At 44.5% G+C, this 22,768-nt stretch overlaps 2 protein-coding genes and 1 long non-coding RNA gene across 5 annotated transcripts; 2 read left to right on the top strand and 1 right to left on the bottom strand.

Annotated features, from left to right (window-relative positions):
• The first annotated feature begins 28 nt into the window (after positions 1–28).
• On the top strand, positions 29–8,066 carry LOC107325111. 2 transcript variants are annotated; one of them, XR_004305424.1, is made up of 3 exons: positions 29–187; positions 259–381; positions 7,811–8,066. It is a non-coding gene; the product is annotated as an uncharacterized LOC107325111 (long non-coding RNA). The 2 variants fall into 2 exon arrangements; XR_004305423.1 differs by having other exon boundaries at positions 139–381.
• Positions 6,552–10,071, bottom strand: PHB (prohibitin). Of its 2 annotated transcripts, none has more exons than XM_015885603.1 (7): positions 9,972–10,071; positions 9,389–9,514; positions 8,852–9,013; positions 8,225–8,367; positions 7,838–7,954; positions 7,383–7,478; positions 6,552–6,922 (listed from the first exon to the last, which is right to left on the bottom strand). In XM_015885603.1, exons 2-7 carry the CDS (start codon positions 9,474–9,476, stop codon positions 6,710–6,712), a joined length of 819 nt encoding a protein of 272 aa, XP_015741089.1. In that variant the 5' UTR covers positions 9,477–9,514; positions 9,972–10,071; the 3' UTR covers positions 6,552–6,709. The 2 variants fall into 2 exon arrangements, with proteins under 2 accessions (XP_015741089.1, XP_015741090.1); XM_015885604.2 differs by having other exon boundaries at positions 9,866–9,972.
• A 900-nt stretch (positions 10,072–10,971) lies between these two features.
• DHX8 (DEAH-box helicase 8) lies at positions 10,972–22,315 on the top strand. The gene is made up of 23 exons (XM_015885574.2): positions 10,972–11,129; positions 11,666–11,751; positions 11,946–12,018; positions 12,274–12,359; positions 12,836–12,945; positions 13,046–13,351; positions 13,579–13,723; positions 14,074–14,277; positions 14,660–14,747; positions 14,887–14,984; positions 15,075–15,222; positions 15,463–15,644; positions 16,011–16,205; positions 16,420–16,605; positions 17,104–17,314; positions 17,617–17,798; positions 17,906–18,046; positions 18,321–18,476; positions 18,679–18,816; positions 19,152–19,280; positions 19,849–20,045; positions 20,190–20,369; positions 20,884–22,315. Exons 1-23 carry the CDS (start codon positions 11,018–11,020, stop codon positions 21,101–21,103), a joined length of 3,573 nt encoding a protein of 1,190 aa, XP_015741060.1. The 5' UTR covers positions 10,972–11,017; the 3' UTR covers positions 21,104–22,315.
• The last annotated feature ends 453 nt before the right edge of the window (positions 22,316–22,768 follow it).

Genomic DNA, 22,768 nt, shown 5'->3' with positions numbered 1-22,768 from the left:
GGTGGTTGCCGCGGGCGCGCGCGTTGGGGGGGGGGGAGACACCCATAGGCTGAGGGGAGGGCGAGCGGCGCTACGGCGCATGCGCGGCTGCCTCCCCTACACCCCCCCCCCCCACCTCCTTTTCCTCTTCAGGTGAGCGCACGTTGTGTGGGAGTTGTGCGCATGCGCGGTGTCCGGCGGGGTTCAGGTGAGGCGGAAGGAGCGGCCGGGGCCTACCGTTACTTTACCGGTAATTAAAGTGGGCCGCTGTAATTGCAGTCAGATGAGCTGGGCAAGCTTCATTCCGGCCCACGCCTCCTTCCTGAGGGCTCTGCTGAAGGTAGAAGGATGGATAGAGGTAATGCTTCAACCCAGAGGAAGGCTGGAAGGGGCCGGAGCCAGGTAAGGCCTCCACAGGCCTCGGCCTCCACAGGCCCCAGCGGACCGACAATTATAATATATAATATAATATAATTAGACCAAAGCTTGGTTTCCACTTGTTCCAACCCTCCTCTTGCCTTAAAACGTTAATAACCGCTTAATTCTGGCCTGTGGTTTCTTGATTGCACCCACCTGCAGGGCCTTGTGTGATGTGTGAGAGAGATAGATGATGAGAAATGGGTTTTGTAGATAGAATTTAGAGCTTGGGGCAGGTGTGGGGCTTGTGAAGGGCTGGGAGGTGGGTCAGGGCCCAGGAGCAGTCCCAGCTCTCATAGGAAGCTACAGTGCCTTTTCCATAGCCCTGAAAACCACTTCTAAGTGATGTGTAGGAGGGAAGAGAACTGCTGTGGTTTAGGTTTGGAGGCAGTAGAAGGACAAGCAAAAGTAGCTGAAAACAGGAAAAGGGGGCAGGGCACGGTACAGCCTTTATGGTGGTGTAAGCTGCATCCCAAGGCTTGAGGAATCTTGTGTTGTGTAGCTTTGATTCCCTCCTGCCTGGTTTCAGACCCGTGTCCCTTCCATAGCCCCCCTTTTAAAATCATTTAGTCCCTTCCTTTACCTGTGGTTTGTTTCCTGTTTGAGCTTCCTATGGAGAGCAGAGATTGGGGGCTTTTATTTTATCAACTAAAAGGGACAGTGTGTGTGCTTGGGAAGCCCTATGGTAAGATCAGAGTGGTGTTTATAGAATCACAGATTGCCTTGGGTTGGAAAGGACCTTAAAGATCACTTTGTTCCAGCTGTTTGCTAGCTTCCTTCTTTGCCTCAGCAACTCCTGCTGTTTGGGCATAGGAAAGGAGTAAAGCACAACATACTTTGCTCAGGCCAGCCCTGTTGGAGCTATTACTGGCAGGCTCAGTTCAGAGCAGACCCCAGGCTGTTCTCATTTCTGCAGGGACTGTGATTAACTGGAGGGGAGAATGTAGTTAAGAGAGAAGGGGAGAAGGGAGACCCAGGTTCTGAGAGCATGTTGTTGTCCCTGCTCAGCCCCAAACCCTTGTGCAATGCAGCTCTTCAAAGAAAAAAATGGAGAGGCCGTGTAATTAAATTTCAAACCTTGAAAAGGATAAGAAGAAAATCTCTGGAGACCTTTTTTCTTGACAGATGAATGAACAAGAAAGCAGTCATTCACAGGGATGCTATTTCAAATGTGGATTTCTATCAGAGGGATAACTGTGTCCACTGCTTGCAAGTGTCCTGTTTGGCTCCATAGAGGTGCAGGTGAGGAGTGAAGCCACCAACTATTTCCATTTCTGTATAAAGGCACAGCTACAGCTGATGTCTGATCATGGGACAAGAGCAGGCAAGTGCCTTGATGAGTTTTTTCTCCACTATGTGGGGATAGCGCTCAGTCTCCCAATTTGTTCTGCTCTGCTCCCCTTCCCTGATGCTGTGTCTGGTTTTCTAGCCTGGCTTCCTTACCCTGCACCTGTAGCATGAGGTCCTCTCACTTTAAAATAGCTACTGGAGGACTGCAGAGGCCTTTCCTGTAAAAGATGCTTTGCGTCTTCAGTTTCAGATAGTGATTTGCTCCCCCCAGGTACAAGTTGTACAGAAGTGAAAAGGAAATGTTAAGTCCCTCTTCCTCAGCAGACACCTAGGACTCTGCAGAGGAGAGACTTAAAAAGATAAGGGACTGAGTGTATGTATTCTTGAGCTGTCAGATTTCCAACCTGACAACAGAGCACTTGTTCTTATCTCTCTGCTTTGTCACTTCTGTATCTCTGTTAGGGAAGAGGCTGCTGCAGAGGAGACTGACTCTTCTAAGCCTTGCTGTGTGATTTGGCTCCTGAATGCCCAGGGCACCCTGCAGTTGCCTGCTTTCTTCCCTGGCTGTTTTATTAATGGAAGTTGACATCCTCATGCTGGCTCCCAGGGAGGGATCCGGCTGAGTCATTGGCTGTAACACAGCCCTTTTCCCACAAAGGGCTCCCTTCAGCTATTTACATCCCAGTCTTTGATCTAACTTTTGACGTGAAAAGACATGTCAGCCAGGTAAAGGGAAACAAACAAAATGCAGGAACAGTCCCACATCTCTGCTTGCACATGATCCGCTCCCTAGCACACGCCTGCCTTACAGCCACAGATCCTTATCAGCCTCCTGATTTCCTTGCTATCCTCTCTGTCTTCTCTTCATGCTGTTGTTTAACTTCTAGGGGCAAATATGTGCATCTTGTTCACTGCTCGGTAAGATGCTGTAGCACGTTTGCCTACTCTCTCTGGTATTTCCCTTCTATCTATAGTATAACTAGTATGGGAAATGCCCTCACACATCCTCCTCACTGCATGCAGTGCCAGGAACAGGTGATACAGATCTTCATTTCCTGCCTTAAACTGCTGCAGTGTTTCAGCAAGCAGCTGTTTGCAGCTCACTCCAGCAGTAGCAGCAATGCAACTGTTGGTGAAATCCTTTGTGGAAACCAGATCTTTCAGTTTAAAAGAAAACAAAACCTAAATGTTATGCAAATTCAAATTAGATGCACCAGAACACAGTATCACCCACCTGTGTTTTTTCTATAGGAATGTGTGTTCTAGAATTGCTGAGTGAGCCTTCCGGGTAGTAAAGCAGTGCTGGAGTGCTCTGGTAAGGGAGATGTCTGCCTGGTCCCATTTAAGCTGTGCTGCTGTGGGATGTGGCTCCATTGGTGAAGGTTCTCTACTTTACCCAAGCAACAGCTCTCTGCTTCACCTGGACTTGTGCTATGATGATTTCTTGGGAAACTCTCAGCAGCCAGTAAAACAACTCTCCTAGTATTCTTCCTTCCTGCAGCCAACAGGAAGGTGGGCTGCCTTCTTTCTGTCCTACTCGCTGTTCCCGCAGGTGAATCTTCATGGCTTGTGCTGTTTCAGGGTTGGCACCAAGCATAGCAGGGTGCTGTTTGACTGAGACCTCCACGTCATAACAGTTCTTCTTTAGGAACAGCCTGAACTCAGCATTGAGGGCCTGGTGAGAATGCAGTTGCAAGTGGGAGTCCTCCTTCCCCAAAGGGGAAATGTCCTCAGGGTTAGATGTTGCTCAGGGATGCTGCAGTGAACGGGTTCTGAGTGAGAAGCGAAACTTAGGCATGGACAGGAGCACTGATGTCTTGCTGTAACCCAACCAGTTGCTTTTTGGACTATAATTTTCAGTATTGTGCTATGTCTTGCAGGATTCAGGATCCTCTCAAGCAATGGGAAAGGAAGCAAAAGGGAAACAAAGGGCTTTTCCTGCCAGCTCTTGTCACAGGAAGTCCTACACTTGGAGGGAACCACCCCCTTGAGTGTTGGGCTTTGAGACTGTATCAGCACAGAGAAGATCAGACAGAGGAAATTCCTGTTCCCACTCTCCCTTCTCCTTTGTTAGCTCAGTGTAAGGCCACAATTAGATTATCTGCCTCCAAATAGTGCAGAGTTAACACCCACCAGCATCTCTCTTCATACCCTTGGTTAGACCTTGAGAGCAGCAGGATGCAAGCAGAGTGGCCATACAGAGATTGAGTAAGCTCCTGACTCCATGCGGGACTACCTGAAAATTAAACCATATGTCTAAGCTTGTACAGACACTTCTTGAACTAAGGCAGGCTTGGTGCTGTGACTGCTACATAAGCTTTAACACTTGCAATGAAGTAATTGTGAGTTCCACCTTATGAGGCTGTTGAGACACTTGTGTTCTTTTGTTAAGAACACTTTTACTCTGATCAGCATCAACTTCCTACCAGAGCTATATGAATACAGGTCCATTATACATTAGCCAGTGGGGAACAAAGTGGCTAAACTGTGGTCCCTTCCACCCACATCCAGTATTCTAGCCCAGCTTCTTGTGTAAAAACACCTTTATGGGCTTGAAAATTACCCATTAAAAGCCATGTTTGAAAGGAAGCAATTGCTTCTTCAATAGAGTAATATTTACTAGCTTTGCAGAAGGAGCACAGTGAGACTCACCCCTATGAAAGTCATGTTGCATTAATGTCTCTGGGGTGGGCTTACCTTGTTCAGGCTTAATCTTTGCTTCCTTCCTGTCCTTCCATCTGCTGTGTATTTTTAACCTACTGCTTCAGAGGCATCCTGCACACATTCTTCCTTAGCCTCCTTTTGCCCTTCCTGCCTCATTTTGTCTACCAGCTTGGGGTGCAGGAGCGTGTCTTGCAGCTGGCATCTCATACTGTTCACTTTCTGCACTGCCTTCCAGCAGCTGGGATGCACTGTCCCAGACTTAGGCACGGTTATGGCCTGTAAGAGATCAGGGGTAACTCACTGCAGGTTTCTGATGCAGTCCAGATCAATGTTGTATGCAGATCTAGTGTAAGGAATCTCAAATGCTGTTTTCACAACAGCAGTAGAGCAAGACTCAGAGGGGACTCTCTGCCCCCTGTGCTGCCTAGTGTCATGCAAGGAATAATTAAGCCAGCTGAGCTCCAGCTTGGCTTAGGCAATTATTCACTTCCTACCTACTTCCACAAGTGCTTCCCCCCATTCTCTGCATTTTGGGACGGGCTTTTTCTGCTTGATCCACAGTACAAAAGAAGCAATAAGGAAACTCCTCCCTATTCCTTATTCTAACCACTTCAGACGCTGCCAGTTTGCTGCAGGGTACAAATTATCATAAGCTCAGGGAGCTCCCTTACCTAGAGAGGTTTCAGCAGATTTCATATGCTAGCAACTATCAGGGTAGGTGCCCATTCCTCTGCAACAAGCATTCTGCAAAGTACAGCTGTTCCAAAGTACCTGTCCATGTGGTTTCTTTTGCTCTCCTCTCAGCTCAGGTAGGCTGGTTATCTGTTAAATAGGAAGAGATTGGGTGAATGCAGAGGAAATCAAACAGTTTCCTATTTGTTTATCCTGGCCAAAAGCTTGTTTAGCTGGTCTGCATATTGCTAGCAGGCTAGCCCAGCTGCTGTGGTTAGTGCAAAGCTGAGCTCTTCCACTAGCATGAAGGGAAAACGTAGTAAAGCCAAGTCTCTGGGGGGAAGGGAAAAAAAGAGTCCCCCCCACACCCTTCTTTGGAAGTTTGTAGACAAATCAGAGCAGGGTGGGCTGGGAGATTTCACTATGGGTTGTAAGGCTTTGATGTGTGAAGGTGGCAACCAAATGCTGCTCTTTGGTCTAAAGAAGGAGATGCATTCTGGCACCTTTGCCAGCACAGAGGGTTACATTCCTCCTAGTACAGGGCCCTGCAACAACCTCCCCCCAGCAGGTCTCTTATGTTGCTACAAAGCAAAGCCACCTTGGGACCGAGGTTAGAAGGTGACAGGCATTTGCATAGTTCAGTATTTTCTGTATTTTATAGGGGATAAAACCTGCAGATGGCCTGGAAACAATACAGTCAAATGGTTATCAGTTTTACTAGTGCAGCCTGGCACAGGGATTAAATACTTCTGCCTGCTTTCCAGAGCAGTGCTGCCTGTTAAACAGCTTTTATACTGGCCTTTTTTTTCTCCCTTGGCTGGGGAGTGTGCTACTGTGTGTGCTCTTCTCCAGGTCTGCTCTGTGCATCCTCTGCCCAAGATCTCTTCTCCAGGCAGGTTGAGGCACAGCTTGGTCCCCACCACGTGCACATAGAACTGCTACTGCCACCATCTGGTGGGAGAGCAGCATAGCTGCCGACCCCATCCCTTCTTCAGTTTGCATTCGTTTTGCTCTTTGGAAAAGCTAATCTCATGTGCCCTGCTGAGCACTCTTTTTCAGAGTGAGACTGTCACATCCACTGACCTTGGTGAAAGAAACGAAGCTACACAACAAAAGGAGAAGTGGCAGGGAATAAATCAGGATCACTCCCAGACAAAATCTGCTCTGTCTTTCCAGCTGTCACAATTCATAAATAGCAAAGCCACTACACAGCCAAGGTATCCTCCTTCCCTTAGCTAACACCTGAGAAAACACTGGCTTGACTGAAGAGCCACTCTTCCTCAGCATCTGTTCCACAGTTCAAGGACCTGCAACTTTGTAACAGGCAGCATAAAGGCACTAAATATTGGAGCAACACATGGTACAAGCACTGTGATGTTCGGAGGTCACTGGGCCACTTATATGTGCCCAGAGACCAACAGAAGAAAGCTCCTTTGCACCGACTTTTCAGGAAGATTGAGTTCTCAAACCTAGCTTAATTAATTGGTCAGTGAAGCCACTACTCTGACAATACATGGAAAGCACACAGGTTTGTTCTGAAGCATGTTCAGTTTTATTAAAGAATCCTAAATCAGTTGAATTTTCATTTTCTCTGCTTTACCCAATCAGGAAAATGCAATGATTTTTCTGCAAAGAGCTGAACTGGCAGGTAAAGGTGATCGGATTAGCTGTGGCTGCAGAGCCAGGTTCACTGCGGCAACTGGAGGAGAACAGACTGTCCAGAGGGCAAGTAGGTGATGTTGCGAGACCTTGAAAGCTGGTAAGCAATATCTTCAGCTGCCTCCAGCTTGCGTAGCTCAATTAAGCCATCACCTGCAGTAGCTAGCGAGTTGGCAATCAGCTCAGCTGCTTTGGAGTCTCCCTCAGCTGAGATAACAGCTGCTTTCTTCTGCTGCTCAGCCTGCAAGAAAACAGGTGAGAAGAAAAATGAGCAGAAAAGGAAACAGAAGGAAGATGCTACAGGCAAGCTTTAAGTATAAATTCCCCCTTCACCACTCTATTGTTCTTTCCTTCAGAAGACTTAAGAGAGCTAAACCAGGTGGTTGTATGTTAAAGCTGTGCATATACACATATATACACAAACACATATTTGCCTATTGTGGAGGGGATGTTTAAAAATCGACTTGAAATTGTCTTATCTTAACCTCATGAAACAGCAGCTCGCCTAAGGGCACTCCTGGTGGACAGCTGTCTAGAGAAGATTTGAGCACTGAACTATATTAGCATTATGATTCTGAGTGACACCTGTCATATACCTGCCTGGTTTCCTGGGCAGGTGACTAAAGTATTCACTGTGAGAAGAAATGACTGAGATACCAGGAACTACTTCCAAGCTAAAGTTTCTCAAAAGAATAAAGTACCTTTTCCACAATGAACCTGGCTCGCTCTGCTTCTTGCTGGGCCACTTGCTTCATTTCAACTGCTTCGGTGAATTCCTTACCAAAGGTCAGATGGGTCTGCAAGGCAGAAATCACAGTCCACAACAGCATTTACAGCAACACTGCTACCAACAGCACATGTCTAAGGCAGGAGGCGTTTTGCCTTTATCAGAGAAGATGGAAAGTCAGTATCGCTAAAAAAAAGAATGCAGTGTAACAGAAACTAAACCTAGCAAGCTTTCCATCCTTTTAAAAAACAAAGTCTATAGGTGGCCAGTGACACAACCAACTACTTTGACTTGAGCTGTAACCACTGCATCATGTGCAACTGCAAACAAACAGGGTCCACATACACAAGCTTTCACACCTCTTCTCCGATCCTCTACCAATTTTCTTCCCTATTTGCACAGGGAGAAAAACTGAAAGGGAACTCTTACCAAGGACACATCATCCAGAATGAGGCCAAAAGTTGCTGCTCTCTCTGTGAGGTCTTCGCTCACTTGCCTGGAGACCAGTTCTCTTTGAGTGATCAATTCTCCAGCATCAAAGCGAGCCTGAAGTCAGGATGGACAACAGTGAGAAGAAAGCTCTCAGATGCTCTACTTGTCACCCAACTTGATGAAAATAAAGCCAAGTAGTTAAAACGACAGAGAAGCAATCAGCATAGATACAGTTTTAACTCTTCTGTATTGCACATTAGAGCCAAGGGGTATAAAGAGAAGCCTCATTTTAGAGCTTCACATTTTCCACAATTCAGCACGTCTCATTAGTGCTAAAACAAAAGAGAAGCGACAGGTTGACCCCAGCATTTGTGCTGTTCTTACCACAACAGATTTGAGGATTTCAGTTGTGATGGAGGGCAGGACACGCTCATCATAGTCCTCCCCAATACTTGTGAAGATCCGGGGTAGCTGCGCAGTCACGGGTCTGAACAGGATACGCAGCGTGATGTTCACATTCTGTAGATCTGCAGAAACAGGCACAAATTTAGCATTAAACCTTATGGGCAGGAGATATACTGAAGCTGTCCCCTCCAGAGGAAAGCAAAATAAGACAAACATTCAGACTTCTAACAAAGGAAAGGTTTGTAGTATTTCATTAACCAAGGACTATATTTCACATAGGGATCCAAATCCTCCTTACAGATTAAACTGAAGCTTCAGTTTGTCTGTAATGCAGGGAATTACCCTACAGTAAACACAGACTTTTTATTTAAAGGATAAGTATCAAACTATTCCTGACTGCTAAACTCTACACTCATAGAATCTCCATGTTCAGAGATAAAACCCTCATTCCTATAGTCCTCTAGCACGTTAATGATCATAAGTGTCTTCAAAAAGCTTTTTCTCATGCCTCTGCCCACCCAGCTCCAAAGCAGCAGAAGAGTGAGACACACACAGTGCACATCAGAGTGCCTGGATCTTATAGAGCTGCCCAGTCCCAAACCTCACCTTTGCTGCCAGTAATGACAGGTATGTTACGTGGGCGAGAACGGCAATCAAAAATGATCGGTTTCTGTACCCAGGGGATGAGGAAATGAGTTCCTTCTCCTACCACCGTATCCTGGACTCCACGGAATCGATCAAAGATAACAGCTCTGTGTCCTGCATCAACTGGAAAAGAAAACAACATAGATTCAGTAGCATCATGAGTTATATCTGCACAGCAGCAAAACTTCCATAGGGACAGTCTATGGAGGTTAGTTAAGGCTTTTTGCTATGTAAAAATGGCAAAGCTATTAATATTCTTAGGAATAACAAATCAAAAGAGAATACTCATCCATTACCACTGAGCCCTCAGCCTGCTCACAAGAGAGTTGTGTTGAAAAAGCCTGAATTCCTCCTACTTATGCAATGCACAAGGTACAAAACAGCCCTGAAAGAGGCTTTATCACTGTCTTCCCCAGATACCACAAGCAATAAAAGCACAGAGCAGCCAGATAATAAGGACATAAAGAGAACTGGAAACACTCAGCCTGTCCCACTCACCATTATATAGAGCAGAATTGACGACTCCACCTGCAACAGCCAACCCCAGGCCGAACTTCCCAATGCTCTCAAACACTTTGGCAGCCATTTCTCACGTGCTGTTCTAACCCCTTTATGATGAACCTCCTGCAAAAAAAAAATCCCATAACTTCGGTAAAACTATAGGAAACGAGAAAACCAGGCAGCCCTAGTGTGTACCTAGAGCTGGGATGGAACCCCAATCCAAAAAGCCCACCATGAAATGGGATCATTCATTATAATAGCAATTTCTTTGCCCCTCAGCAGCCATACAGGCCTCTCCACTCCCCCCCCCCTTATCACCTTGGACTCTGAACCCAAGACCCCACATCCCCCCCTTCCCCCCCCCCAAAACCCCTCGAGGAACCCCACACCTCGAACCCCCTTTAATTCCCCATTCTCCCCCCCTCCCTCCTCCCACCCACGTTTCCCGAGGCCTCTGACTCTCAGGACACAGACCTGGCGGGTGAAGGCCTCGTTCGTACCCTCAGCCCCCAGCTCAGCTCCAATACCCCAAGACCCTCCGCCCCCTCCCACCCCACTCTCCTCCCGCAGCTCCCCTGACCTCCACATGAATCCTCGGCCTCCCACCCTACCGCGCATGCGTGCAACCTCAACACGCCCTCTCCCTATTGGCCCGCGCTTTCCACGAGGCATTCTGGGACTTGTAGTTCTTCGTTGTTATTGTAGTTACAGGGTAGGACACAACTCCCAGCGAGCTTCGCGGCGGTACCACATGCTGAGCAAGGCTGCTTCCTATTGGTTGTTTAGCTCGCTGATAGCAATGAGCCTCTGGGCCTGCAACCCCAGAGCCGGGCAGGCCCAGGCAGAGGAAGGAGCTTAATGCTTAACACAGACCATTGACATTGAGGCGCAGTGCTATTTTATTTAGCTCTTAGCTTTAGCTGACATGGCTCCTTGTGCTGTACACAGGCGGTGCTTTGCTCTGCTTGTTGTGGTCTGTGGTCCTCACCATTGCTGCATGTACTGAATAGCCTATAGATGCAAAGGGAAATTACTTTGGCTTCTAAACAGATGGATCTCAGCTCTTTGAGGCAGCTCCTTACCGTGAAGCGATTGGGCAGCCTGGCACTTGGGTTGGACGCTTGATGACTCGGGCAGCAGCAACGATACGGCTGAGGCTCTATAATAGGAACAAGGTAGAGCTGAGTAGAGCCCAGCCCGGCTCTCAGCCCTTCCTTTAACCCCAGGGCCGCTTTCTGCTCACCGGGAGGCAATGCCTGCGTCGGGCTGTTATCAATACCGTGCCTCGTATCCATTCTAGAGCAGCCCGCGGACTGCAAAGTACATATGGGGCTATAAGAGCCGCCCTAGCTCCGTTCCCCAGCCCTTCCCTCGCTCTACACACACCCGTATTAACGCGGCCCTGCGCCGCTCCAGCGCGGCCTGCCTTCGCCTCGCCTCCCAGTGCAAGGCCGACATGGCGGCGGCAAGCGTCGCCTAGCAACGGCCACTTCCGGCACCCCCCAGCGCTGATTGGATCCGGACAGAGCCGCTCTAGCTCTCTATCCTCTCTATGATCAGCTTGACTTCCGGTGCTTCCCGGATGCGGAAGTGGCTCCTGGTGTGTGGGGTGGGGGTGGGGGAAAGATGGCGGACCTGGCGGCTTTAGAGGAGCTCGCCAAGCTCGAGTATTTATCGCTGGTCTCTAAGGTCTGCACCGAGCTTGACAACCACCTGGGTATCAACGATAAGGATCTGGGTGAGTGAGGTGGGGTGATAGCTGTGGGGAGGTTGTAACCGGGCCTGACGGCCATGATGCCTTCAACGAAAGGCCTTTGGAATTGAGAAGAATAAAATATATCTCTAAAAGAAATATTATAAAACGTTTAGATGTGAGCGCCTAGAAGGGGATGCTGCTGTTCTGTAGGTAGATGGATCGATCTGGGTGCTGCCCTTGAACACCTTGGAGGTGTTCGAGACCAGGTTGGACAGGGCCCTGGGCAACCTGATCTATGGGATCTATGGGGTCTCTGTGGGGATCTATGGGGTCCATGGGGTCTCTATGGGGATCTATGGGGTCCATGGGGTCTATGGGGATCTATGGGGTCTCTATGGGGATCTATGGGGTCTCCTGGGCAACCTGATCTAGTAAATGTGTATGTTTGGTGGCCCTGCCAGGCAGGGGGGTTGGAACTACATGATCCTTGAGGTCCCTTCCAACCCGGGTCATTCTGTGATTCTGTGTGATTCTGTGCCCTTGTGCTATTTGATTCACTTTGTGCTCTTTCTTTGTAGCCGAATTTGTGATCAGCCTCGCCGAGAAAAACACGACGTTTGACACGTTTAAAGCCGTTCTGCTAAAGAATGGGGCTGAGTTCACAGTAAGTGAGATCTGAATGTGTTCTGTGTGTTCCTTTATCAAAGGGAGATATAGGGATTGGCTATACTGCAGGGCTATGCAATATTCAGCCTTTCAATCTTTGCCCTGTTGTTTACCCCCATATTGTGCTTTGTAATAATGACCAAAAGTGATGCTATCACCTCTTACATCTTAAACCTTCTATTCTGTTTGCAGGATTCCCTTATCAGCAACTTGTTGCGTCTCATACAAACGATGCGGCCTCCATCAAAACCATCTGCGAGTAAAGGTGAGTGAAGTCTTTTCTTTTCCCTTCCATCAGTTCAGTTAAAAAGAAACAAACCCAACCAAACTGTGCTCTCGAATCCTTTGCAGTTTGTGTCTTGTGTTTGCTGAGGGCAATATATTTAATATTCTAAAATAATAAGATCCGTATTAACCTCTATATGTGGCTGAAAGTTTAACATTCAATTTCAGAAAGGCTGAGATGAAATCATTTTGACTCTTACAAACTATCTGTTTGTTTTGTTCATCTCCAAATCAGAGGCCGTTACCAAACCCAAATCGGAAAAGGAAAGATTGAAGGAATTATTTCCAGCCCTTTGCAGGCCAGACAATCCCAACGTTAGGGTAAGGTCATCATTTCAGTTTCCTTTAATGAGTGTGTGAAAATGTAGTTTGTGGCTCTTTTGGTGTCTCTATTTCAGGTTTTTCTTCACGTTAGCATTTATATCTCCAGCCAAAGCGTGGATAAGAGCAGACTGAGAATTAAAACATCAATGAGCCCAAAGGCTGATATTATTGGATGTAATCCTTAGGAATAACTGTTACCAATAGTTACTTCTACAAACTTATATTCTGTAACTCAATAGTAATTTGAGGTGCTGGGTTGAAGGGATCCTTTATGTAGAAGCAGAATTGGTCCACTAATGTGGCAAAATAGCTTTATTACATTTAATATTTGTTCTTATCATGTATTCTGCCTGATCTTTTCTTTTAAGTTTGTGTTTCTGAATAGAAATGCATGAGATGATTTTTTGTAGGTGAATTCTCTGTGATGGATTTTTATCTCAGCTGTCTTATAGGATGATTCTCTGTTTTTGCAGACTATGCTGGATGAAGATGATGTGAAAGTGGCAGCAGATGCACTTAAAGAACTTGAAGCTCTGATGCCTAGTGCAGACAAGCAAAGCAAACAAAGGAGCAGTGACCACCGGTATGTTATTAGTTCATTTTTAAGGGACTGGATATTGGCAGTTAATGTCTACTTGCTCTTGTCGAATTTCAGTGTTAATATATTTTGTTTGTTTGTTAAGGGCAAAGAAAAAGAAAAGAAGCCGAAGCAGGAGCAGGGACAGGAAACGAAGGCACAGATCTCGCTCTAGGTCTCGTTCCAGGACTCGGGATAGGAACAGAGGTAAATCCAGATACTACTCGAGGAGCAGGAGTCGAAGTAGGGACCGTAGGGATCGAGACAAGTATATTGAGAAGAGCAATGAGAGATGGAGAGACAAGCACGTAGACCGTCCGCCACCTGAGGAGCCTTCCATTGGAGACATTTACAATGGGAAAGTCACCAGTATAATGCAGTTTGGGTGCTTCGTGCAGCTGGAAGGACTGAGGTATGTTATAATATTTACAATAAATCTGGTACCATTTTATCTCTACTTTTTTCTGTTGGGGTCTTAAAGAGGTTATGATGCTACAGTAGAGACTGTTAACTATTTTTACAAAGAACAGTGAACATCCACAGACAATCAGCTCACAACAAAATATTTTAATCCAGACTCTGAATGATCTGAAAGACCATCTGAGTAATAATGTTCAATGTCTCATGTTTTACCTACAGGAAGCGTTGGGAGGGCTTGGTCCACATCTCTGAGCTTCGAAGAGAAGGACGTGTTGCCAATGTTGCTGATGTTGTGAGCAAAGGACAAAGAGTGAAGGTCAAAGTGTTATCCTTTACTGGATCCAAAACGAGCCTGAGCATGAAGGTATGGAATTGTCACATCACACAGGATGTGGAATCCATTGTGTGGTGCCTAGTGTAGAAATTATGGGATGCTAAGATGTTTACAGTTTACGTTTCTTTTTGTTATCTTGTTACTGAATACTAACACGTAACCCTTCAAGTCAGATACAACTGTAACTCATTTTTAAGTGACTCATTATCTTCATTATATTCATTTTCTTTGGGTTCTTTTGTGTGTGTTTCTGATGTAATAATCCAAATAGGTGTTTTTGATTTGACACTCATCTGAATGACTGACGAAACTTTAAGCTGTTGCTATGCTTGCCCAGATGCAACGTAGATAGAGCTGACTAATTAATCTATCTGATGTAGGATGTTGATCAAGACACTGGGGAAGACTTGAATCCAAACCGGAGGAGAAATTTGGTTGGAGAAACCAATGAAGAAACCTCTATGAGAAACCCAGACAGACCCAGTCACCTGTCCTTGGTGAATGCCCCGGAGGTGGAGGATGATACCCTGGAAAGGAAACGCCTCACCCGAATTTCAGACCCAGAGAAATGGGAAATAAAGCAGGTACGTTTTGTCTTGAGGGGGTTATGGTGTCACTCAGTAAAACTGCTAAGGTTTTGTGGTCTAAAATACAGCGCCTAGTTTAATTTATACCTTGACTTTAAATTGCTACTTTCTCGTGGGACTTTTTGGCCAGCTGTCCTATGTTAGGCAGAATGACAGAAGGACTGTTCTGAGGCTGGATGATATGGGGAGATGTGTTCTAGAATGTGGGAATATCTCCAACAAAAGGAGTGGGCTTTTGTCTTGAAACTGGAACATTCCTTTGTTACTGGCTTACAAGTCTGACAGTATCACTAGAACTGAGAACTCATGGATGTAAGCTGTGTTCATATATATTATATATTGTATTCATATATTCATATTGTATTCATTCTCTTACCAGATGATTGCAGCTAATGTGCTTTCCAAGGAAGAGTTTCCTGACTTTGATGAGGAGACTGGGATACTTCCTAAAGTTGATGATGAAGAAGGTAGTATTTCTAAGTAGTCTTGTGGTTCTTAATTCCTTATGTTTCTGGACATGTTTTGATGCAAAATGAATGTGAAACATGCTACAATTTTCTTAAACATTAAGAACTTTCTATTAAAATTACCACTTATTGATTTTAGATGAAGATCTTGAGATTGAGTTAGTTGAAGAGGAACCACCATTCCTTCGAGGTCATACTAAACAGAGCATGGATATGAGTCCTATAAAAATAGTAAAGGTAAGAAGAGATTTCTAGGGTTAAAGACACTTTATTTAATTGATTTATTGAGAACACTTGAAATCTTAATGTTTTTTCCTTACTTTACAGAATCCTGATGGCTCATTGTCCCAGGCTGCAATGATGCAGAGTGCTTTAGCTAAAGAAAGAAGAGAACTTAAACAAGCCCAAAGAGAAGCAGAGATGGATTCTATCCCCATGGGACTCAACACACATTGGGTGGATCCTCTCCCTGACGGTATGCAACAGTGAACTGTGCATTTTTGGTGGCAGCTGAGGATGTGTTATAAACAGCAAGATGGATGGTTTTTACCTTGGAAATGAATGTAATAGAGGGGTTATACATGTAGGAACTTCTAAAATACAAAAATACACAAGAAAAGTATAGAAGGTGTGGATGCTGGAATGACAGGAGGATAATTATTGGAATCTGTGCTGCGTGAACTTAAATGTGATAACGGAATTGTTTCTTTTCTAGTGGATGGAAGACAAATAGCTGCAAATATGCGAGGTATTGGGATGATGCCCAATGATATCCCAGAGTGGAAGAAACATGCATTTGGTGGCAACAAAGCCTCTTATGGTAAGAAGACGCAGCTTTCTATCATTGAGCAGAGAGAGAGTCTCCCAATCTTCAGACTGAAGGAGCAGCTGATACAAGTAAGACTCTTGAAATAGTGTTTGAACAAGGAGTAATTTAATATAAATCTTGTTGTAGCTTGTTAGTAGGTGAATAACCATTTAATAAATGCAGAAGTGTAGCACAGAGTAATTATTTTTATTTACAAATATATATATATTAGTAAATCAAAATTGAAACTAGAATCAAATGGGTGAAGAGGTTTGTTGGCTATGTGGTTGAGAAGTTAGCAGACTCAGAGTATTTCACTTTTGGTCTGGGTCAGCTGGAGCAAGAGAAGTAGGTCCTCAGTCTAGTCCTAACCATACTATGTTTATTTTTGCTTGTTCTCATGTTTATGTATGTATTCTCATGTTAATATATGTATTTTTAATGATCTTTTCTAGGCTGTACACGACAACCAGATTCTGATTGTTATTGGAGAGACAGGATCTGGGAAAACGACACAGATTACCCAATACCTGGCTGAGGCAGGTTATACGTCAAGAGGAAAGATTGGATGCACTCAGCCTCGCAGAGTGGCTGCAATGTCTGTTGCAAAGAGAGTGTCAGAAGAATTTGGTTGCTGTTTGGGACAAGAGGTGAATTTCAGAGTTGAATGACATGCCAAAATAATCATGAAGAAAAGCAGGAGAAATCAATAGTGGAGCTGGGTTTTTTTTTTGTTGCTCATGTGCATGTGTGTGTTCCCTTGTAAGCTGTAAAATTGTCTGGCAGAATAATCAAACTAGGAATTAATGGTGGTAATTATTTCTTTTGGGTTTTAATGTAAAAATGATGTGTTTTCTATTCAAGGTTGGCTACACCATTCGATTTGAAGACTGCACTAGTCCTGAAACTGTCATCAAGTACATGACAGATGGTATGTTACTGAGAGAGTGCTTGATAGATCCTGATCTGACCCAGTATGCCATCATTATGCTGGATGAAGCCCATGAGAGGACAATTCACACAGATGTGCTCTTTGGACTCCTGAAGAAGGTAATGTTATATATAATGTTTATTGCTGTGATGTCCTTTGTGTGCTATATGCAGGTAGGAGCCCACTGGGAAAGGCTAAGCCAGACAAGTCAAGTTAATTCCTGTACTGAGTTTTATAGGAAGCAAAGCAATGGGCCTTATAATTTAGTCCAAGTTTTTCTCTGTGTGAAGATAAAGCAAGCAAAATTCAACAGAAACATAAAGCTTTAGCTCTCCAAGGTGTTCTTAATGGAGGATGAGCAGAGGAATGCTATTGCATTGCTCTTCTTTCTCTGACCAAAGATTTCTGTGATGGGTGCTGCCAAGAGAGGTTTGAAATGTGACCTTTGTGGCTGGTTATTTGAAATTCTCAGTGCTGCAATAAGCCACCCAGTCTGCCTGTGACAGCCTGTTCTGTTTCTTTTTAAATATGAAATGTTTCTTTGACTGAAGTCAATTGCATTGTATCAGTTATCCCAAAGGCAATAAATGACCTGAGAACTTTCTTTCATGCCACAGACAGTGCAGAAACGGCAGGATATGAAGTTGATAGTGACTTCAGCAACACTGGATGCTGTGAAGTTCTCTCAGTATTTCTACGAGGCTCCAATCTTCACAATTCCTGGCAGAACATACCCAGTTGAAATTCTGTACACAAAAGAGCCAGAGACAGATTATTTGGATGCTAGTCTGATTACAGTCATGCAGATCCACTTAACTGAACCACCAGGTGAGTTGTGATTCATGGATGGTGAATGTGGGTGGCAGGTGACTGAGGGACTGTAACCTATGAGCAATATCTTTCTGACTCATGGAATGTGATTGGTAACAGGAGCAGAACAGTGCCCTTGGCACTATTGTCTGTTGTTTGCAAATACAGTAAATAAAATGCTGATGGTGTTGGTTCTGGGTGAGGGGCCTAGCAAAAGTGGGGCTCTCTGCTTCAGATGGAAAGGTGTCATATGGAAATGTGGTAATACAGGAGCCATACTAAGCATAGTTGATTCTATGCCTGCTTTATGTCCTTTGTAGGCGATATTTTGGTGTTTCTAACTGGCCAGGAGGAGATTGACACAGCCTGTGAGATCCTTTATGAAAGGATGAAATCTCTAGGACCTGACGTTCCAGAGCTGATTATCCTTCCAGTATATTCAGCCTTACCCAGTGAAATGCAAACCAGGATCTTTGATCCAGCCCCACCAGGGAGTAGAAAGGTAATTTCAGCTAAGTGTGACTTCATTTTCTGCTGGTATATTTTAATAGTTTTGTTGCATATGTGCCTATACAAATTGGTTACTGAAGCAAGCTGTTGTGTTTGTAGGTTGTTATTGCCACTAACATTGCTGAGACATCATTAACAATAGATGGTGTTGTGTTTGTGATCGATCCTGGCTTTGTGAAGCAGAAGGTATACAACTCCAAGACTGGGATTGACCAGCTGGTTGTTACACCAATCTCACAGGTAGGTATTCTGTACTCAGTGCTCTTATTTCCTGCTGTTAACATGCATTTAAATGGTATGGAATCCAAGCACGTGGAAGCAAAGTAATGATAAAACTACATTTTTGAAAACGCCTTGAGATTCTATGCGGCCATGCTAAGGAAAAGATAACCTTCCTGGGATGTAATGGAAATCTTTCTATTACTGGAATTAAATCGGTGAATAATCACTTTATCTCACATTTTTTAATGGCATCCATTTACACCCCCTTATTGACATGCCTGTTTACTTTTAGGCTCAAGCAAAACAGCGAGCAGGAAGAGCTGGGAGAACGGGACCTGGGAAATGCTATAGGCTGTACACAGAGCGTGCTTATCGAGATGAAATGCTAACAACCAACGTGCCTGAAATCCAGAGAACAAATTTAGCCAGTACAGTACTCTCCCTGAAGGTGGGTATTTCTCTGGCTTTTATCAAGTCAGCCTGATCATAAACTATGCAGTGAATTAGATTCTGCCTCAGCCCTTTTCATGGAGGTTCAGTCAGCTGAAGTTAGTGTTTTATTTAGATGCTTATATTATCTGTGGCTGGAGTTTGGTGTCTTCTTTCTCCTCCGTGTTCTAACTTGCCACTTCTCCACTCCCTCTGCTCAGGCTATGGGCATCAATGATTTGTTGTCCTTCGACTTCATGGATGCTCCCCCGATGGAAACTCTCATCACTGCCATGGAGCAGCTGTACACCCTGGGAGCTCTGGACGATGAGGGATTACTCACTCGACTTGGGCGCAGGGTAGGTTAAATAAAACACTTCTTGGTGCTGTTGGGGTTGCCAGTGTTTAGAGGGCGACAGAGCAGTTGTTCTGTATTCTCTTCTTTTTAAGGAGCAGCTGTTATTTCTGCTTATTCATAAGGTTATGAATATCTGAAATAATCTCCTGTATTTGCTGAGATATCCATGTGAGTGTGTGTATATAGACAAGTAATTTACCTTTGAGTATAATTATTCTGGGTAATACACACAGTTTTGATGAGAAAGAATAGAAGAAAGAGCTTTCCTCAATTCCACTGAGTGAACTCAAGTTTTTTTGAGGCTTTTCAGTGTACTCTGAAACAATTCTTTTGCAGATGGCAGAATTCCCCTTGGAGCCCATGTTGTGTAAGATGCTGATCATGTCTGTACATCTGGGATGCAGTGAGGAAATGTTGACAATAGTCTCCATGCTGTCTGTTCAGAATGTGTTCTACAGGCCGAAGGTAAGGAATGCTGCTGAGAAGAAGCACTGTTATGAAATGAGTGTTCTATGTTGACTGCCTTAGGTCTTAGTGAGTGAGCATATCTGCCAAAGTAATGTGTTTGTTCATGCATTATATATCTGATACCCTTTCTGGACAGGCAGTCTGTAGCTGGGGGGGATGTGGGTGGGAAGATGGACATTACAAGTCTTTTTCTTTTCCCAGTAGACACATACAATCCTAAACTAAGTCAGCTTTAGCTCTGCAGATCAGAATGGCTTTGTCATTTTTGCGTATATGGAATATGTTTCTTCAGAACAAACCACTGATGATTGCTTTTAAGTCAGCAAGCAGCACACTGTGCTGTGGTAGGATTCCTTCACAGCAGACTCCTCTTGAAACCATTGATTCTTTGTTATGATGGCCTGCTGCAACTTAGACTGAAATTGAAGTTAACAGACTATGTAATACAGTGTAATTAATGACTGATTAGATAAGTGGGGAGGGGTTGGAAGAGCAGCAAGGCCAAAGCCACTGCTTCATTACCTCTGGTAAGATGTAAGTGATGGATGCATACTTTATGTGTTAGGATAAACAAGCACTTGCTGATCAGAAGAAAGCCAAGTTCCATCAGACAGAAGGTGACCATCTCACTCTGCTGGCTGTGTACAATTCCTGGAAGAACAATAAGTTTTCCAATCCTTGGTGCTATGAAAACTTTATCCAAGCCCGCTCCTTACGGAGGGCGCAGGACATCCGCAAGCAGATGTTGGGCATTATGGACAGGTAAGCATCTGCAGTGGAACAGGTACTCAGTTTGTAATGTTCCTGTACTGTAGCAGCTGAACAAAACTTGTTCATCTGATGTTAATGGTTCTACTTGGAAATGGAGAACTAAAGTTTTTTGTCTCCTTAACTTTTTCCTGGCAGGCACAAGCTGGATGTGGTGTCCTGTGGCAAGGCAACAGTTCGAGTCCAGAAGGCCATTTGCAGCGGCTTCTTCCGAAATGCAGCAAAGAAGGATCCCCAAGAGGGTTATCGAACACTCATAGATCAACAAGTAGTCTATATTCACCCATCCAGTGCTCTCTTCAACAGGCAGCCAGAATGGTAAGGTGTCATGGTTTTATGAGGTCTTTTTTGTTGTCTAATTGACATAAGGAAAGGGAAATCCTGTAATTTCCTGTTTCAATTCAGGCTTCATAACTTTAAAAGACTGTAGTGTGCTCTGTTTGTAGATTACAGGTTGAATCGCAGGCTTCTGTCATTCAGCAGTGAGTGGAGTAAGAGAAGTTTCAAGTCTGCTTTTGGCTCTTCCTACTGCTAGAATTTGTGCCTCTGCAGACATGAGACTTTCATTTAGAACCAAAGCTGGGACTGAAGTAGTGGTAGTTCTGTGTTCCTGGTTCTTGGAATCGAGTTTGAACTCTGAGTGAGAGAATGAATTGTTTCGAACTGAATGGAGCAGTTTTATGTTGAGAGGTAGGAGAGGAAAAAGAAGTTTGGAGGGTTCTTTTGGAATATGATGCTGAACGAGGGTAGAATCAGAGATAAAGTGCAGCCCTCGATGTGTCTCTTCTTGTTTGGAGATCTCAGCATCTCAGATTGCTGTCTCTTTTCTCAGGGTTGTGTATCACGAACTGGTGCTGACCACCAAGGAATACATGCGTGAAGTGACAACCATCGATCCCCGCTGGCTGGTGGAATTTGCACCAGCGTTCTTCAAGGTTTCAGATCCAACCAAACTGAGCAAACAGAAGAAGCAGCAGCGGCTTGAACCTCTCTACAACCGCTATGAGGAGCCCAACGCCTGGAGAATATCACGTGCGTTCAGGCGCCGATAACCTCCCTGCCCTCCTCCCACTGACTGCTTTTCCACGTGATTTTGGACTGTTGAATGTCCCTGCTTTTAGAACACTTGCAATTTTACTTACAAAGTTGACAGAAAAGAGGTGTTTTCAGAGAAAAAGCACAAGGGGGTGGTGCTTGCTGATGTCAGCTGCTCTTCAGGTTTCCGCAGCAGCGTGATGGATGTCTTCTGTGTATTGCATCACTTCAGAAACGGTCCTTGAAACACTTTTTGAGTCATTCCCTTTTGTTTTTGTTTAAGAGACATAACCTTAAGGCTCAGAAATCTGAGCAGAGCAACAACAATAAAAAGGCAGCGATTGGGAAATAGCTGCTAACCAACCTCACTGTTTGGAATGGCCAGATTTGTTTCTTTACTCTGCTTAAGGGACTTATTTCAACTTACATTCTCAGACAGTGGCTGTTTTGGGAGAGCTGCTTATTCTGCTTTTTTCCTGTTCACTTTAACTATTTGTCCCTCCTGCAATGAGCCATTTAATACCTGTGGCTTTGGAATAACGCAGGAAAGATCCCTTGAAACTCAGTTAGAATGTCTGTTATACTTGGATAATGGCACAGGTCAGACTGCAAGTCTTATCCTTCCTCACCATCTCCTATGTGCTGAAGGCTAGGATATCAAATGGTAATTAACCACATCCACTCTGTAGCACAGCTCCGTCTGTGAGCATAACTGGTTGCAGATGTTTGGACTTTCTCTACAATGTGTCATGTGTTTTATTTCCACTTACAACACTTGGTGACATCACAAGTGTTGGTTTTTTCAATGGAATATTCTCTTACAGCTGCAAAGTCTGTAAAACATGGTGTAACATTTCCCAGTGTAAGAGCAGATCTGACTATCCAGTGTGCGCTATGTCATGCTGAAGGTATCTGTAAATTGTTTTCTTCTGTTACAAACACATGAAACTTATTTGGTGCCATAGATGAAGACCCCCAACTTCTTTATTTTCCCCAAACCTGAGATGTTTGTTAAAGTTGTTGAAATAAGTAGAAAGAACTTGGCTGGTTGTTCTATACTGAGCTATCCAGAAGAATGCTTCGCTCTAAAAAGGAGATATGTTGTATCTATGTACAAAAGCGGACAGGGGTTTTGTATATACTGTTTTATTATGTTATGTAAATACCCTGAGCTCTTCCCTGCTGTTACATCTTTACAGAGGTAAATAGAATTAGAAACTTTGTACGTTTGGAGGCCTTTTATTTTCCTTGTGTTGCTGTGCGGATACAGTTGTCCTATTGAATCCTCTTCTGAGCCATTTCCCTTCTGCCTACTGGCAGAGAACAAACCTAGCAGTGAATTAACTACAAGTAAAAGGGGAAAGGATACAGAGAGTGAGTAACTGGGTATGAATGAACTGGAGGGTTGCAATGAGTGCCATTCCCCAATGGCTGGCAGGCAGACTGGCACTTGCCTCCAGCTTATGCTTATATATATGATTTTACATGTTATTTTGTATGTCTTATTTCTTCCTGGAAGTCCAACCTTTTGCCCTTCATACAAGAAAGATAAATGTGTTTTTTACAGCCACCCTCACATGTACTCCATCTGCTATAGTAACTACCTTAGCCTCATTAATGGGCTCATTACCAGACAGCAAAGTGCTCCTTACACAACAGGGGCTTTGTTTGTAGTAATTCAG

The sequence above is a fragment of the Coturnix japonica genome, chromosome 27, assembly GCF_001577835.2.
Source record: "Coturnix japonica isolate 7356 chromosome 27, Coturnix japonica 2.1, whole genome shotgun sequence".
NCBI classification, from domain to species: Eukaryota; Metazoa; Chordata; class Aves; order Galliformes; family Phasianidae; genus Coturnix; species Coturnix japonica.
This window is presented reverse-complemented; position numbering and strand designations above follow the sequence as displayed.

Coding starts and splice junctions, on each gene's coding strand:
- PHB (XM_015885603.1), bottom strand. CDS start 9,476: ATGGCTGCCAAAGTGTTTGAGAGCATTGGGAAGTTCGGCCTGGGGTTG. Junction 9,014..9,388: donor CAATTCTGCTCTATATAATG/GTGAGTGGGACA, acceptor TTTCTTTTCCAG/TTGATGCAGGACACAGAGCT. Junction 7,955..8,224: donor AAATCCTCAAATCTGTTGTG/GTAAGAACAGCA, acceptor TCCTGACTTCAG/GCTCGCTTTGATGCTGGAGA.
- DHX8 (XM_015885574.2), top strand. CDS start 11,018: ATGGCGGACCTGGCGGCTTTAGAGGAGCTCGCCAAGCTCGAGTATTTA. Junction 13,352..13,578: donor GTGCAGCTGGAAGGACTGAG/GTATGTTATAAT, acceptor TTTTACCTACAG/GAAGCGTTGGGAGGGCTTGG. Junction 14,748..14,886: donor TAAAGTTGATGATGAAGAAG/GTAGTATTTCTA, acceptor TATTGATTTTAG/ATGAAGATCTTGAGATTGAG.